The sequence below is a fragment of the Thermobia domestica genome, chromosome 8 (genome assembly GCF_964235325.1).
Source record: "Thermobia domestica chromosome 8, izTheDome1.hap1.1, whole genome shotgun sequence".
Classification (NCBI taxonomy): Eukaryota; Metazoa; Arthropoda; class Insecta; order Zygentoma; family Lepismatidae; genus Thermobia; species Thermobia domestica.
In genome coordinates this window covers 10,614,959-10,633,371 of record NC_137461.1, presented here as the reverse complement: position 1 = coordinate 10,633,371, position 18,413 = coordinate 10,614,959, and the positions used below count along the sequence as shown (strand labels likewise).

The following is an 18,413-nucleotide window of genomic DNA, read 5'->3' as shown; positions in this document are numbered from 1 at the left end:
AAGTACATACTTGCAATCCCCCGTCCAACGTGAGTCTTTTCTTTCTGCATCTTCTCACCCAGTTTATCTTTTCCTCTTCGTACCTTAGATCTGTCAACAACAAGATTTTTGCCCTCTGGCGATATGAGTCCCGCGTCCTGATATACTGCAGAAGTCATCAAAGCAACCTGTCTGTCTGAAACTCCAGTTCTAAACGCTGCCACTGCTGTATTTTTGAAGGCAGATGCGCATTAGGCAATGTTTCATTCTTGGTCGCACCTCGAAGTCAGATCCCGACTGGTTCCAAATTCAACAGTTTTGATTTATTCCCCTGACGACACCAGTATCCTTGACCTGTGCTTATGTTTAATCCCACTAGTTGATGGACTTGCTTCAACACTTCCAGAGTCTTTCTTGACTGTGTGCCCCTTAAATCTATTCACCTTATGGGAAAACATCTTTGACAAAGATTTGCATGTTCTCTGGCCCAAAAGAAACTTAAATTCTCGTTTTGCAATCTTGCGTAACCTCTCACAGTTGCAATCTTCGGTGGTTTTATATTCGCAAGAAGAAATGTCAAAAAGAGACGGTTCCGCGTGTGCAACAAAACCTGCATGAAGTGTTGTTTCTTGTCCTTGTCGACTGAAATGTTTTTCCTTGGTGCGTCATTATTATAAAATATTTTCAGCATGTCAAAAACTCTCCTCTGTGAAACCAGACGAATGCTTGCTTTACGCCAAATATGTACAACTCTTTATCCAACTAGTTTAGAAATGTCAGTCACTGGTAATTTAGTTACACTTTTGTCACCACTTAAACCACTTCGAAACCAATGATAATGTCGCACATCTTCAGCATACGTGGGTAACTGCACTTCACTCATTTCACTTGGAGTGCCAAATAAGCCTTGTTTCAAACTTTCCCGTGTTGGTTTGCTATGAGGATTTTTCTTCATCTTGCTTTCCAATGCTTCCGAACATGGGAACCAAAGTATACAAATGTCTCTGAATCGGATCTCTCTAAGAAGACTGTAACTTTAGGTACAATGCACAAACTCGCTGTCTTAACAGAAACAGAAGCGAACTAAAACCGTCAAAGCTTAAGCTGCAATTAACTAACTTGTTGGATTGATTCGCCGAACTACGCAATATATATATACTACCGGCGAACTTCGAGCGAGAATATTCTAGAAACGTCTTCGTACGTTCTGGAACCAACGAGGCGAGCAAAAGGTGCACAAATCTTCTGGACGGAGCTGGACGTTGCGACGACGCTCGAAGAGCGTGTACGAAGTAAAAACCTCGAAGTTGTGTAGCCTGCCGCTAGATGGTATTTGCTGTCGGTGTACATAACAAGCGAAGAGTTGCCAAAAACAAATCGTGTTATATCAAGAGCTATGCCTATAATTATTATTAACATGGCATTCCAAAAACATCTGGACATTAATTCCAACATCTGAGTTAATATGGTTGTACTTTGACTCAAAAACATTTTAAAATAATTTACTGGCACTGCTACAAGCTCCTTTTAAAAAAAATAATTGTACTATAGACATCAGGTAACACTAGAGACGACCACAAGTAGCTTTCCTGTGATTGGTGTTGTGCGTGTTTCCTAACCAAACACTTCAAAAAGTTTAAGCCCGTTGGGACAGGGTAAGGAGTCGTCCAAAAAAAAACAAGAAAGTCAGTGAGGTAGATGCCACTAATGGCACATTTTCCGCACTAGCCGTCATCGAATTTCCACCAAAAGTGCAAAACGCTCCACCCTAGTGTATATGTGCGGGTCACTCTCCCATGACGCAGGAGAGAATCAGTCAGCTGTGTCTTCCTTTCAATTGACGCGGCACTGCGTGTGAGAAAATCATGACGTTCACATCGAAATATTCAGGATAAGCGAGGTAATATCAGATTCCTGGCAGGAGAAGGGGTTTAACAAGGCCAGGTCAACCAAAGATGGTATTCACGTTCGAAGTCATCTACAAGGTGAACGACCTGGTGACAAGTTATCGGCGTGTCACGATGCGAATGTTGACAGTGATGACGGAGTCAAGCGTTGAAACAGTGTGCACATCTGTGCATGACAATTCCATTTACCGTAAGGTATGCTTGCGGTGGGTACCGAAAATGCACAGCAAGCCGCAAACAGATCTGTGTACGGAACCTACTGTAATATCTGGTACGGTATCATAAAGATCCAGCATTCCTAGAGGGCATCGTTTCCAGTGACTAAAGCTGGAAACATAACTTAGACCCAGTGACAGTTCTTCTAAAAAAATCAAAGCCATGTCACCAGAAGGCAAGGTAATGCTCGTAGTGTTTTTCGACGTTAGAGGTCCAAAACTCATCGAATTCCTAGAGAATGGCAAAATCATTCACAACGAAGTGTACTTTGAAACATTCCATAGTCTACGCAAGTCCATCAAGAGCAAACGGGCTGGACTGTTCCCGGAGGGAGTAGTTCTGCCCCATGATGACGCTCCTGCACACTTTTCCAGGTCACACAAAGTACACTGTATTAGTTCAAGTAGGAACACCTTAAGCATCCACCTTACAGACCGGAAACGTCTCCATGTGACTTCCATCTGTTTCATCCTCTAAAAAAACCATTAGAAAGAGAAGTTCTCGGAATGAAACGAAGACTTGAAGGACACAGTGGAACACAGTACTAGTCCGGTTCTCAAGCGGACGATTACCAAGGCACGGGTCCCATAGTTGCCATAGTAACTGTTGATACGGTCCATGGACACAGACCCCCGGTTGTCAAAAGAACTGTCCCTAAAACCCCCATTTTCATGAAAAATTAGTGCAAAGCAGTGCCCTGTTGGCAAATGAGATAAATTGCCCAAGTGTTCTAATTTTGTCAAACATCTTCGATTGTTTGGTTAAAATATAAGTGAAATACTCTTACAAAGAAACAACAGAAAGTTAATTTTTAAAAATGGAATCTGAAAACAATGAAAATACATGAAAATGAGCAAAGCGCATCAATCTGACTGTAAAATAGGTTGTTTAAAAAGTAATAATTTCATTTTTCTAAACAGCAATAAGTTGCAATGAAAACGAGTCAGATACGTCGACCCGTGTCGAAATTAATTTATTTCGTTAAAATATTGTAACAAAATGCCCAGATAAAAAGAAAGTTATTTTTAAGTTCCCAGAGGAAGATACCACTATCAATCCCAATCAAATATATTGACCTTTGTCAACTTCGTTTGAAAACAGTTTAATAGCTAAAGATCAAATTGCCTCTACCTTCTTTGGTACGATAAATTTGCTAATCAAGAAGGTGCTCTTTTTTTCATTCTTTGGTTTTGTCCGCGTTGCATTTATCCATACGCTGTTCTTCTGTATTCGCTGCTCTTCTGCATGTGCTGTTTCTGTCTATGTTGTATTTTCATGCGCTGTGTTTGTCCTTCTTTGCATCCTTTTTTTATCGGCATATACATATATTATATGTAACGATATTCAGTACATATTTAAAATATCTTAATGTCATATTTATATTTATTATTTTTCTAACTAATCTCGAAAAATTAGACTACCTTAAAATACAATAGATTCGTCTTACAATCTACTCCTTCGCAGAGTGTATACGTGTGACTATTGCTCTATTATGACTATTTTATTAGGCCTTGTTTTTATATTACCAAACTCAACAACACACTGAGCAAATCTTAGTGATAATAGCCTTGGTCAGTGTTGTGTTTACTTTATATGATTATACTCAGTTTGACGGGGAAACATACCTTTACATCTTGCATCCATATATAGCGACATGTGTACACCACGTAAAGTAGTGGTTTCTGTGGCGTGATATTTTGTGAATTAATATTGAAACCGAAAGTAGGGTTAGAGTTTTATCATTTCTAGTTCTTCTAACTTCATTAGAGTGAAGAGGGAATATTTACTTGGAATAATTATCTGATTACAGAATACAACTTCTTGGTATCTAATACGACTTTTACTCTATAACACAGTTGAAACCGGGAATGAACGATTTTATTCCAGAAGAAATCGCTTTACCCTGTACATTACAGTTTTTATTCTATAGTGATTTTTGCTAACGTTGATTTCTATCCGAAACATGCACTTTCAATACGGGATTTGCACAAAGATGTTAATTCCTCTTAGAATATGTATTTCTGTTACTGCCGGTTTGAATACTTGTTTCCGTAATCAAACATTTGAGCCTCTAAATCTGAACTAATTTTGTGATGATATATCAAGTAATCCCTGACATATTTCGTCTTGTAGAACAGAGACACGGACAGGGTAAAATTTCTAAAGGATTCTTATTAAACCAGTCATTTTTACAAACTTTGCTCCTAATTGTAATACTCTCATCTACAAACTATCCCATTCTCTTCCAAGATTCGAAAAGAGCTTAAGTGTTAGAAACGTTACCGTATCAGAGATGAAAATTCCCCTTCTTAAAGAGGTATACATATTTCTAAGGGCGAAATCCATGGCATCTCCTTGCCAGTAAGACATTGGGTAGAACAAAGGAGTTTAATCAACTTTAGTAATATCTTAGTAGCGCCTATCCAACGTACTAAAGGAACAAAGAAACATAATCAGATTATTTCCTTGGTACTTCTGAAATTGACGAATACAAACAGTAATCAATTGCGACTTTTTAAAACATTAAATTTCTGAAGAAAGAAAGAAGTTAACGAATATTAATATCAGAAATCGCAAGCTGAGAATTATGCAATGGTTTTTAAATAATAAATAAAAACATTCTTGTGGTTTCGAACAGGTTCAAAAGTTTCAAATAATAGCAGAAGTAAACAATTCAATTATTGAAACAAAATGTATTTTCTCCGCGTAGAGTAGTCGGGAACGCTTTTGCCTTCGGTGCGAGCTGTCCGGGGTTGGATTCCTGGTGGTGTATTCGATCGAAAGAATGTAAAAAGATTTTTCGGGCCAGCCATACTGAAAAGGTTTCACTGGGTTATCCTAACACGAGAGTGGTACCTAACGGGGTGGTACCTAACACATGGGTTCCTGGCAATGCTTCCTTCTCTTTCCACGGATATTGTGCTCGCCGAGCGATGTCATCCATCATGCACGTGACGGGCTAGATGGCCATAGACACTGCAATCCCAGAAATATAAATCGTAAATTCTGAAACAAATTGTAGAACTACATTTCAGATGTACTGATTGTGAGGGAATTTCTTAGGATGACCGTCTTTCTAAGTTTTCTTTGCCTTCAAAAGCTTGTGTACATTCTTTAAAAAAGAAAATATTTCTGCATTTGCCAGGCTACAATATTGCTTTGAACCTAGCATTGCATTCAGTAATGGAGTAGAACCTAAATATTTCACAAGGGGAACGAAATATTCGCCTTTGACGTGCGTAAGCGAGTAATTACCAGAGATTGAATTCGTTCTCCGAAAGAGACAATCAATCAAAAACATGTAATACGGGACAGAAATCATAAGTTAAATTTGTCAGTGTTTCTCTTTCACACTAGTCAAAAACCATGACGTTGCCTCATATATGTCATACGCCACCTCCTTCCTTCCTTTCTTGAACATTTCTTCCTTCTTCCTTAATTGATAATATTCCTTTCGCGTAACGTCACATTCATATGGGAAGGGCCATGAGAAATAATATCGGTTGAATGTAACTACAATATTTTCTGCATTTTTTTTCTAAAAATGGACGCAATACAAAAGATCTTATCTAGCTGTGTAGTCTTAGTAACCGAAATGATGAAGAAACTCTTCACAGTTAAGATTTCAACCTAGAATGACATTACCCTTGTAAGAAATTTTGAAACCCTCTTCATCTCCTTAGGATTCACCTTTTGCAATAGCTAGTAAGATTAATAAATTGAAGTTAGGTTATGGTTCAACCACCAACAAGAAGAAAGCGGAAATTGGTTCATCGGTCTAGTAAGAATTATCCGTCAAATAATTTTATATTTCGTATAAGGCTAAGTTTATGAAATTGAGAAACATGAATGATATTGAATTTTTCCTTCAACCAATCATTTCCAAAAGTCAAGACTGATACAGTTCAATGTGTACTCATCAAGCTCAACATATGCTGTTACAACTTCAAAAATGAGACCAGGATAAAATGGGACCAAGCCACTTTGAACAATTTGACTCCTAGTCGTAAAAATACACTATTATATACGTCTCAAATATTGATTGCCATTCAAAGAAAATGGCAAGATAAGACGACTATATAATTTCTTATGTGGATTGATTTTTACATTAAGAAATTTTATCTCAACTTTTATTCTTATACTGAAACTGAAATATTACAATTTGCAGTTTTAATATTGATTCCTAAAGAGAAATAATCGTAGGAAATAAAACTAAATTACTTTTACATGGAATTAATTCTCGTAAATACGAAAGTCAAACCTTCATTGCACCCGGAATTTATGCTTGCATTTTCATTTCGATTTTGCAATGTTCCCAGGTCAGCTCTACTCCCAGAATATGAACGAAATATCTTTATTTTCATAGAAATGCAATGCATATAGGTATTTCAATTTCAGACATCTGTATATCTTTAATACTGATATAAATTTACAATCTATATGTTCTTTAATTATTTGGATGATGTGAGTGTACATAAGACAAAATAGCAAATATTTCAATAGTGCAACTGAAAATACAGGAGAAAACCACAACTTAAGAAATTATAAACCAAAAACCAAATACTTTAAACTTACAATCTATCGGAAGGGTGTTAAGCTCTCTTGGCTGATCTGGAAATAAAAAGTGATTATCCATTAATTTCATTGATTGAATTAGGTCTTAAACCCTTCATGGAACCCGACAATTATGATTGTAATTTTGATTTTGATTTTGCCTTGTTACAGATCAGCCCTACGCCCAGAATATGAACGAACTATCTTTATTTTCAAACAAATGCCACGCATATAGGTATTTCAAAATATATATATATCTTTATATCTTAAATAGTGATATAAATTTACAATCAATATTTTCCTTAATTATTTGGCTGATGTGAGTGTACATAAGACAAAATAGCAAATATTTCAATAATGCAACTGAAAATACAGGAGAAAACCAAAACTTAAGAAATTATAAACAAAAAAACAAAAAATTTTAACTCACTATATGACAGAAGGGTGTTAGTTTTTTTTGGATGATCTGCAAATAAAAAGAGTTTCTCTATTAATTTCATTTGGCTTCTTGTTTTAACGAATTAACTATAAAACGTTTATTATTTAGCAACTTATTTCGACTAACTTTAATGTACGTAAATATGAGTTACAATTATTTAATTATTATGCTCACAATGGTTTGTTACTTGTACGAACGTTAAATATTAGAAACATATTTCTTGTTTACAACTTGTGTAATATTGTACTTCTCTATCATTCTACAAAGAAATAAAAAAATATAGGTACGATTCAAAGTGTTGAAAAAGATTCGTCTCGATATATTTAAAAATATTATTCAGAAATCGTAAGCTATCAGTATATTGAGTAATGCAAACACAGGCACCTCCTCCTCTAGTTCACTTGCTACGTTCCTTCTAATTTTGCTATGCTCAAGGAAGACTTATTTTGTCGTGAGGTACTTTAACGCTTCGAAGCAGTACTTTATATCTTCTTTTATTTCCTTCCTACCACAATTTAAGTACCGTCATCCCCTTCGTTACTGCATTGGAAAGTAGATAATAAAGATTAATGGTAGTAAATACGGCATCTTATAAAATTCTATTCTAGAATATGAGACACACGTACCATTATAACAGATACTCTGAAAATGTCTCTTGAATGTAGTCTAACAATTTTAGTTAAGAATTTGCGTTATTACTTGAATGAATCACAATCATATTATTTACAGATCATTGTGTCCGACTTTCTGTACAAGCAGGATGTTCATACTTCGTATAAAATAATTAAAAAGACGTTAACTTGACAGATAATTAAGTTAAAAAGCATTGACTACAGACCTACGTGTAACTTCACATATCAAAATTTATACTTGCCATTAAATTTTATATTTTATATCTATACCTTAAGGAACGTGTGTTTCTTTACTTTTGTGAAGCTTGAAATAGCACACGTGAATGATCTCTGAAGTGCCATCTTGGATGGAAGTCGCAAATACTCGCATCTAAGTGTGTCAAGAAGCATAACTATAAGAAACAATGTAAAATGACATAAGCGTTTCGTAGAAGTGGTGCTTGTTTCTCTGAGATGATTGTAAACCTTCTATTGTCTTTACTGGTATATCTGTAAGGCAAATACATATTTCTAACAAATCATAAAATCACTAGGAACGTTATATGTATCCTTATTGAGTCAAAAATGTTGAACAAAGTGACCAATTGGACAAAAAGGTTCATACTATGGTATATTTAAAATATATCTAACTGATGCGTTTAATCCTCTAGTGCAACAGTCATTGTAAAATAATTAGTACAAATACGCCTAAGTTAACTGTAAGTCTTCAGAATTAATGTGATAAATCATACCTTCAAATTATTTTTTTTGTGTGATCTTATATCCAGAGAAATTTTTCTTTGGAATTTGAAAAGAGATACTAATTATTCAAAAAGTCAATTTAACAATATTTTTTCCTAATTGTAATACACTTGTCTACAAGCTATCTCATTCTCTCCCAAGATTCTAAAGATCATAAGTGTGGGAAAACTTACAGTATCAGAAATGAAAATTTCCTTTTCAAAGAGGTATAGTAGTAAGGGCCTGACTTGGCCTAACTCTCCATTATCCAATTTTGGGTCTCCATGGACCATAACGAATGAATCAGGGATGCTTTGGCACCGGCATTGCGTCACCTATTGAAATTTTGCTTATGCTTATTCAGGAGCCGCACGTTGGTGTAAATGAATCAGAGGTACCTTGGCCCTGCTATGACGTCATTGAATTGGGAGTATTGGATCAGAGGTCATGATGATTCTTTAAAATTACTAAAAATATGGTCTTGATGATTCATTACGTTATGAAATAATACAGGTTTACGAATGCTTTCGTTCCCTTTTATGGCATAAAATTTGGAGATTGTTATATCTTTGATGAGATGGACTAACACGGGTGCAAATGAAATCTTTAGTTTTACGTCCCACGATTATGCCGGTTAGGCTAAAGGCCCATACAGCAGAAGTGAACGCTCTACCACTGAGCCACCGCACCTCTACTGGTATGAATGAATTAGAGGTAGTTGGTTCGAGCTAATATGTTCGTTTGACGTCACTGAACTGTGATTTTTAGCTTGGAGCTTATGATGGCTTGTTTCGTTTCCTTTTATGGGTATAAAATTACCAAAACAAGGTTTGATTTCTTTCTTGATGACCTATTACATTATGAATTAGTAGACCCCAGTAATAGTATAAATTAGTATTAATATGAAACTCGAAAACTTTGGAGTTCCTTTGTGGCTAACCGGTTAGCGTATGCGCCTTTAACGTGGGAGACCAGGGTTCGATTCCCGGCAGGAGCTCATGCGGTTCGGATTGTTATCCCTTTGATGAGATGGACTAACACTGGTGCAAATGAAATCTTTAGTTTACGTCCCACGATTAGGCTAAAGGAGACGGTGACGATGAGAAAGGAATGAAAGTGTGGGAGGAAACTGGAGCATAATGTTGCTTACCACAAAATTACTTTGAACCAGGGACCCCATACAGCAGAGGTGAACGCTCTACCACTGAGCCACCACCTTCCTTACTGGTGCGAATGAAGTAGAGGTATTTGGTTTGAGCTAATGTGATTGTTTGACGTCGGGCAGACCCTATTTCACTTTTGGGACCCCCCACATGGACCATAGCGAATGAATTAGAGATGTTTTGGCCCGGGATTGCATTACCTATTGAAAGTTTTGCTTATGTTTACTCAGGGGGGGCAGGGATCACTCAGGACACATAAGATCACATTGATTTACATCAGGAGTTGGGGGGAAGGGAGGGGAGTATCGCACCTCGTACTTTTGATGAGTATAAAAATATTAATTTCGGAAGTTTTTTTTTTTTAACTTATCCTATTATCTTTCACGAGACATTTTCGTTATATAATAGAGTACAATGGTTTACTTTTTGGGAGTTATCGTTCCCTTTGGAGCCTTATTACGTTATATGGAGGCGTATTTAAATATTCCCTTAAATTTGATAAGTACTTTGTGATCCATTTTGTTCCGCTTCAGGGGTGAACATGGATACCTTGCAATCGTCCCGAGTTCAATTCTTGGTGCCAGTTTAGGAAATGTTGAATTTAATGTCCCTGCCGATGATGAGAAATGATGAAATGAGAAAACATCATAAACTTACTTGCTTGCGGATTGAAGCAGAGACCTCACACATCAGAAAAGAAAAAACGCTGAGCCACCATGCCAACTTCTGTGCGAGCAGTTTTGCGTATGAAAAAGAACATGATCAGATTATGTTACATTACACATTTCTGCTCGTTGTTAAGCATAGAAGTTTGTTATTGTGAAATTGCAGCATGTGCTTATACTACATCAGCATTTTTCTCAGCTGACGGACTTTTAAAGCTCAACTTTACATTTATGTCAAAGACAGTTTCATAACATATCGATGAGTGTTACATTTTTTCAATCAAGTTTAAGGAAAATGAATCACATTTTAGATGTGGTAATTTGAATGTCGTATTAAACTAACGAGTCAACGGTATGATGTCATGATCAAAATTGCGATACTAGATGTCGTAACGATTGATGTGTAAGGAGAAAAGAACGTGAATAATGTCACAACCAATCAGATTGTTTCTTACATCACGTTTTGGCTCATGATACATGATGAAAGCTGTGTTTTCATTGGTTCTCCGTGATGTCATTTATTATTGTCCTCGTTTTCTGATTGGCTGATAGTGTTGTCACTTTATAGTTGAACACGTTTCAGACCTAAATAAAATTCTTAATTTCATTTTTGAAGTTCTACTTCCACGAAGTTCGTGAATGAACGTAGGTGTACCTCTAGTGACAGCGTGACTTTACTCCGTTCCTTGAATTTGAGGTAAGTATCAACCGCGTTTTCTTAATATCAATGGAGTGCTTTTGCATGAGGATAACATTGTTATCATTGTTTTTATTTTAGTATGAAATATTTAGCAAATGGAAGAATAACTTGACCGGGGATCGAATTAGGAATCCCACACATTAGAAGTAAGCGCGAGAAATTTGTTGATTTTGGTTTAGCGTCCTTTCAGTAGTGGGGTGCTAGGAATACAGCTTAATGTTGAATTTGAGCGCATACTGGGTGTTGAACCCGGGCCACATCCACACATTAAAAGTAAGCACGAGAAATTTGTTGATTTTGGTTTAGCGTCCTTTCAGTAGTGGGGTGGCTAGGAATACAGCTTAATGTTGAATCTGATCGCATACTGGGTGTTGAACCGGGCCAGATGTGCGTAACGCTAACCACTTAGCTCAGTGTCTGAAAGTTACGATTAACGTAAACAAAGAAACTACGCACGATTTTGTTCCCTACAACGTGAGACGTGGACCTACAGTTTAATGTGGGATCTGATCTCCCGCCGAGAAACAAATTCGAATCTTTCTTGCTTTAGCTCGAGAAAAGCAAGCGCATGAGATTTTGTTTTCGTTTCATGTTCGTTATACGTTTAAAGTTCAGTGTCAGAGGAAAAATGCTTACTACAATGATTCTCTTAGCACGCTTAGAAAAACAATTTCATTCATTCTTTTTATCACTACAGAAAGTTAGGTCAGTTACATATTGGTCCCGGGTTTGATTTCCAGTATGACGACAATAAAAATTTTAACAGTAGAACTGTTTGAGATATGATAATTCTTTTAGGATTGATCGAGTAGTCATTTTGATAACGTAGTGATCTCTGAATTCAATTTTAATTCGTGCTTTTTTTCTCTCTCGTTTTAGATATTTGTTTTCTTTGCCTATTCCTTTTTTGCTTACCTTACCTTTTTTCCTATTTGAATATGGCTACTTCTGGCTTTACTGTCTTGCGAGAAATCAATAGACATTATCGGCGTTTTAATCTTGAAGGACGAATGCTGGAAATTCAAATTAATGCTCCGACCAGTGGCACCGATATTGTTGAATGGGTTCAGGCCTCCTTTCAACAGATGTTGGATTACTTATTGGAAAATGTTGACGAATCATCGATGGTTGGATTATCGATTTTATCTCACGATGAGAAGAACAAACCGTTTTATTTATCTTTTCGGCGTGCAAGTAATTTGACACTGGAGACTTTATGGGCTTCCTTTGATCGCATCCTTCAAAGTAACGATAGTTTTCTCATGAACGAACCGTTCATTGTACATTTTCATCATGTGGATGTGCCCCGTGGATTTGGCTTGGTGCGTCGAGGTCTTTTATTAAACGACGAGTTACTAAAACGCAAGAAAGGCATTTTACGAGTGAAAAACACCAACAAGAAATGTTTGGCTTATGCAATTGTGATTGCTATTGGCCTAAAGAAATATAAGGATACAAATAAGAAACTGTACAGACAATATCAGAATCAGAGCAAGTGTGTCGTTCTCCCAGCCGTACATGAACTTTTGTCTCGATCATCAGTGAATTTAGATCATGGGGGATCCGTGGAAGAACTGCGACAATTGCAACGTTACTTGACAAGTTATAAACTTACCGTATACACCAGCTTTTCCGGAGAAGATATTCTGTATGAAGGACCGGGTGGCGAAGACAAGATTCCAATCAATTTAATGTGTATCAATTCTCATTATGACATCATCACGTCATTAACGTCGGTTTTTTCTACCAACTATTACTGTGCTGCATGCCACAAAAAATATGATCATGTTAATAGACACGTCAAGAACTGTTCGGCCATGTGTGAGAAATGTTTGCAGAACCACCATGCAGTAAGACCAATACGGAGAAGCAGTGTTCAGAATGCAATCGTGAATTTTATGGTGAAACATGCTATACAAATCATCTGACTGTACCATATCATAAGGGCCAACCAATATGCAAGATGGTGAAACAGTGTGCCAAATGTCTACGCATTTATTCGTTTGTCCGTACAGGGGAAAGAAAACATGATTGTACAGATTATTTTTGTAATGTGTGCCATAAACACGTTACGTCTACCCACCAATGCTACATGAAGCCTGATACGACTCAATTAAAACCTGGAGTTCCATCAGTGTTACATGCCAAGAAGGCTATGATTGTCTTCTATGATATCCAAGCCACACAGGATACTTTCTTCGATGAAGACACGTTCATTCATAAGCCCAATTTACTGGTGGCCCAACAAGTATGTTCAAGATGAGGATATACATCATCCGTGTGAAGTTTGTGGACAGCGGGAACATATTTTTCAAGATGATCCGATCAATGTCTTTCTTGCGTATTTACGTCAACCACGACCCAGCATCAAACTTATTGTATCTTTGGCACATAACTGTAAGGGATATGATGGTCATTTTATTCTTAAATCTTTAGTGGAAGAACATGAATTGAAACCTACTTTGATCTTGAACGGAGCAAAAATTTTAAGCATGAAAGTGAATCACTTATCGTTTATTGACTCCTTAAATTTCATGCCAATGGCTTTAAGTAAATTATCCAAGGCATTTCATTTACCAGCGACCAAAGGATATTTTCCACACTTTTTTAATACTGCTGCAAATCAAACGTATGTGGGAAAATTACCGGACATCCATTATTATGGTGCAGATGAAATGAAAGTGGATGAACGAGAGAAATTCATGACATGGTACAACGAACACCAGAACGATACGTTTATTTTCCAAGAAGAATTGGTGAACTATTGTGTCCAGGACGTCAACGTACTTCGAATGGCTTGTATATCTTTTATGACCACTTTTGAACAAGAAACTCACGTTAATCCTTTCCTGGAGGCTATCACTTTGGCGAGTGCGTGCAATTTAGTATTTCGACGAAATTTCTTAAAGCCCAATACTATTAGCATTCTTCCTGCACGAGGATACCGTCACAGAAACAATCAGTCACGGATTGCTTTGCAGTGGCTTGCCTACATGGAGGAAAAAGAGGGTCATTTAATTCTACATGCGGCCAAAGGAAAAGAAGTTTATGTTGCTGGTTTTCATCTGGACGGTTACTACAAAGATCCTGACACTAAAGAGGAACACGTGTATGAATTTGAAGGCTGCAGAATTCACGGCTGTCCTCTATGTGTCCCTACAGGTCGTGATCAACCCATTTATGAGAACTCCGAAGAAACAATAAACTATCCCTACGAGAGAACACAGCGTAAAATCAAATTATTACGATCCATGGGATATAAAATACATGAAATGTGGGAATGTGAATTTCGTCAAGTGTTAAAATCCAATCCAGCATTGGCCTCTTCTTTAAGCACACATCCTTATACTAATAAGACACCATTAAATCCAAGAGACAGTTTCTATGGTGGCCGTGTTAATGCCATTAAATTGTATCACGTCGCAAATGAAAATGAAGGCGAAGAAATAAAATTCTTGGATATCGTTTCCCTGTATCCTTATGTGAATAAATGTGGACGGTATCCAATAGGACATCCACGAATATATCTACAGGGAGATCCAGAAATGCCCGACATTCAAGATGTCAACGGATTAGTCAAGTTGAAGATTTTGCCTATCAGAAATGTGTTTCATCCAGTGCTGCCATTTCGCTCAAATAAGAAGTTGTTGTTTCCACTTTGTGCTGCCTGTGCCACAGCATTAAATCAAGATTCTGAATGTACACATTCGGACAGTGAACGAAGTCTAACAGGAACGTGGGTGTCCTATGAAATTCAAAAAGCCATTGAACTTGGTTATCAAGTCATTGAAATTTACGAAATTTGGGATTACGACATCACCGTATATGATCCAGAAACCAAGACTGGCGGATTATTCAGCGAATACATTAACACATTTTTGAAATCTAAGCTGGAAGCTTCTGGTTGGCCTGCCAATTGCGTCACCGAAGAAGAAAAGCAGCAGTATATTCAAGTGGTACAACAACGTGAAGGCATAACTTTGGATGCAGCAAATATAATTTCAAATTCAGCACGTCGTAGTCTTGCAAAACTCTGTTTGAATGCCTTCTGGGGACGACTCGCTATAAGAGACAATTTCAGCCAAACGACCATCATTAACGACCCCAAAGAACTGTATCAGAAATTAACTGCTCCAGACATAAAAGTCAACCAAATTTTACCTGTTAACGATTCGATGTTATACCTTTATTGGCAGTATGAAGATGATGTTCCAGTACAAAATCACAATGCTAATGTTGTCCTTGGAGCTTTTACAACGTGTCAAGCTCGTCTGGAACTTTACAAATATTTAGAATTGCTGCAAGAAAGAGTACTATATTTCGATACAGATTCCGTAATATTCACTCAGCGACCATCACAGCCCACAATAGAACCAGAAGTATTTCTTGGTTCAATGTCAAATGAACTGGAATCAATTGGACCAAAAGCATACATTAAAAAATTCGTGTCTGGTGGCCCAAAACAGTACGCCTTGGAAATCTACAACCCCGACACGAAATCAACCAGTTATGTATGCAAAATTCGTGGGTTTACACTCAATTATACTGCAAGTCAAAAGCTAAATTTTAATAGTCTGGAGCAAATGATCATAAATCAATCGAGTGAAAAAATCTCCATTAGCACCCCGCACAAAATTTACAGAACCCACGATCATCATCTTGTCACAAAACCTGAAGAAAAGAAGTACAGTTTCAACTATAAAAAACGCCGATTAATACCAGAAACATACGAAACATTGCCCTATGGGTATAAAAAAGCCAGAACAGAATAACAGCCATATTTTTCCCTAATCCCACCAACATCACCTCCCAAAGAAGGGGCAAAGAATCAACACGGGACATGCTTCAACGATGCACGAACGGAGACAAACTCAGATGACATCACCTTGCAGAAACCCGTGGAGAAAAAAAAAGAAATTCAGGTACGTCACATTTGCGTTTCTTTTTCTCACATTACTCTCTTGATCATTTAGTTCGATGTTAATAATCTGTTTTTCTTCTTTCACAGGAAACAAAATAAATATTACCATGTATATTCATATGTTTTATTTTCTCTTTACACAATTTGTACCCGTCACGGACACGTCTTCCTTTGAAGAAAAAGAAATTCTGTATTCTATTTCACATGCTAAAATAAATGTACAGAAACATGATTCTGTGTTTTATTTCACATCCTAAAATCAAATTCTTTTTCATGTACTGCGATTTCAATTTCTTTTTTCTCAATCAGTTTACCGGTAAAATAAATCAATGTTTAACGAAAAAAAATCAAACTAAATTTTTGTTTTCAGAACTTTTTCATGTACGAAATAAAAAGAATTGTGTACAAAATAAAATTCTGTTTCAGAAAAAAAAATTTATGTACGAAAAAACTGATTCAGAAAATTTTTGTGTACGAAAAGAAAAAATGTTTTCAGAAAAAAATTTTGTGTACGAAAACAAAATTCTGTTTCAGAAATTTTTTGTGTGTACAAAACAAAAAACTGTTTCAGAAAAAAATTTTATGTACAAACAAAATTCTGTTTCAGAAAAAAAATTTTATGTACAAACAAAATTCTGTTTCAGAAAAATTTTTGTGTGCAAAACAAAAATCAGTTTTTCGTCACGAAACTGCTCCGACTAAATGAATCGATTCATTCTGATAGTGTTGGCAACACTGGAAAATGTCGGTAAGTATCGCTCAGACACTGAGTTACAGCGAACACAACTAGATTCGAACCAGCAACCTTACATGTCTGATTCATCTCTAAATACAGCCAACTAAACAATAAGATTATGTGTATACGTCAATGCTTTGCACTGAGTCAGCAAGGTTTTCTTCAAGGTCAAAGTTGCAAAGCGGCTCAGCGCTTGTCTCTAACGAGTGAGGTTCCTGCTTCAATCCACAATGAAGTAAGTTCAGTTTCCTCCTATCATTTCTCAACATCGTTTCAAGGGGACGTTAAACTCAACATTTCTTAAACTAACACCAAGAATCAAACTCGGGACCATGACATAGTAATCAACAAACTGAACTTCTCAATGGGCCATGGTGACTCAGCTCTTATTTCTGATGTGTGAGATCTCTGCTTCAATCCGCAAGCAAGTAAGTTTATGATGTTTTCTCATTTCATCATTTCTCATCATCGGCAGGGACATTAAATTCAACATTTCCTAAACTGGCACCAAGAATTGAACTCGGGACGATTGCAAGGTATCCATGTTCACCCCTGAAGCGGAACAAAATGGATCACAAAGTACTTATCAAATTTAAGGGAATATTTAAATACGCCTCCATATAACGTAATAAGGCTCCAAAGGGAACAATAACTCCCAAAAAGTAAACCATTGTACTCTATTATATAACGAAAATGTCTCGTGAAAGATAATAGGATAAGTTTAAAAAAAAAACTTCCGAAATTGATATTTTTATACTGATCAAAGAGTACGAGGTGCGATACTCCCCTCCCTTGCCCCCAACTCCTGATGTAAATCAATGTGATCTTATGTGTCCTGAGTGATCCCTGCCCCCCCTGAGTAAACATAAGCAAAACTTTCAATAGGTAATGCAATCCCGGGCCAAAACATCTCTAATTCATTCGCTATGGTCCATGTGGGGGGTCCCAAAAGTGAAATAGGGTCTGCCCGACGTCAAACAATCACATTAGCTCAAACCAAATACCTCTACTTCATTCGCACCAGTAAGGAAGGTGGTGGCTCAGTGGTAGAGCGTTCACCTCTGCTGTATGGGGTCCCTGGTTCAAAGTAATTTTGTGGTAAGCAACATTATGCTCCAGTTTCCTCCCACACTTTCATTCCTTTCTCATCGTCACCGTCTCCTTTAGCCTAATCGTGGGACGTAAACTAAAGATTTCATTTGCACCAGTGTTAGTCCATCTCATCAAAGGGATAACAATCCGAACCGCATGAGCTCCTGCCGGGAATCGAACCCTGGTCTCCCACGTTAAAGGCGCATACGCTAACCGGTTAGCCACAAAGGAACTCCAAAGTTTTCGAGTTTCATATTAATACTAATTTATACTATTACTGGGGTCTACTAATTCATAATGTAATAGGTCATCAAGAAAGAAATCAAACCTTGTTTTGGTAATTTTATACCCATAAAAGGAAACGAAACAAGCCATCATAAGCTCCAAGCTAAAAATCACAGTTCAGTGACGTCAAACGAACATATTAGCTCGAACCAACTACCTCTAATTCATTCATACCAGTAGAGGTGCGGTGGCTCAGTGGTAGAGCGTTCACTTCTGCTGTATGGGCCTTTAGCCTAACCGGCATAATCGTGGGACGTAAAACTAAAGATTTCATTTGCACCCGTGTTAGTCCATCTCATCAAAGATATAACAATCTCCAAATTTTATGCCATAAAAGGGAACGAAAGCATTCGTAAACCTGTATTATTTCATAACGTAATGAATCATCAAGACCATATTTTTAG

General features: G+C 37.0%; 1 protein-coding gene across 1 annotated transcript in view; it reads right to left on the bottom strand.

Moving 5' to 3' along the window:
* LOC145691574 (uncharacterized) overlaps positions 1-18,413 on the bottom strand; it is a 128,920-nt gene that overhangs the window by 63,602 nt on the left and 46,905 nt on the right. Inside the window, exons 8-9 of the mRNA XM_081766984.1 lie at positions 7,087-7,122; positions 6,678-6,713 (exon numbers count right to left, since the gene is read on the bottom strand). Of these exons, the coding sequence (XP_081623110.1) occupies positions 6,678-6,713; positions 7,087-7,122 (72 nt within the window). The remainder of the gene's footprint in view (positions 1-6,677; positions 6,714-7,086; positions 7,123-18,413) is intronic.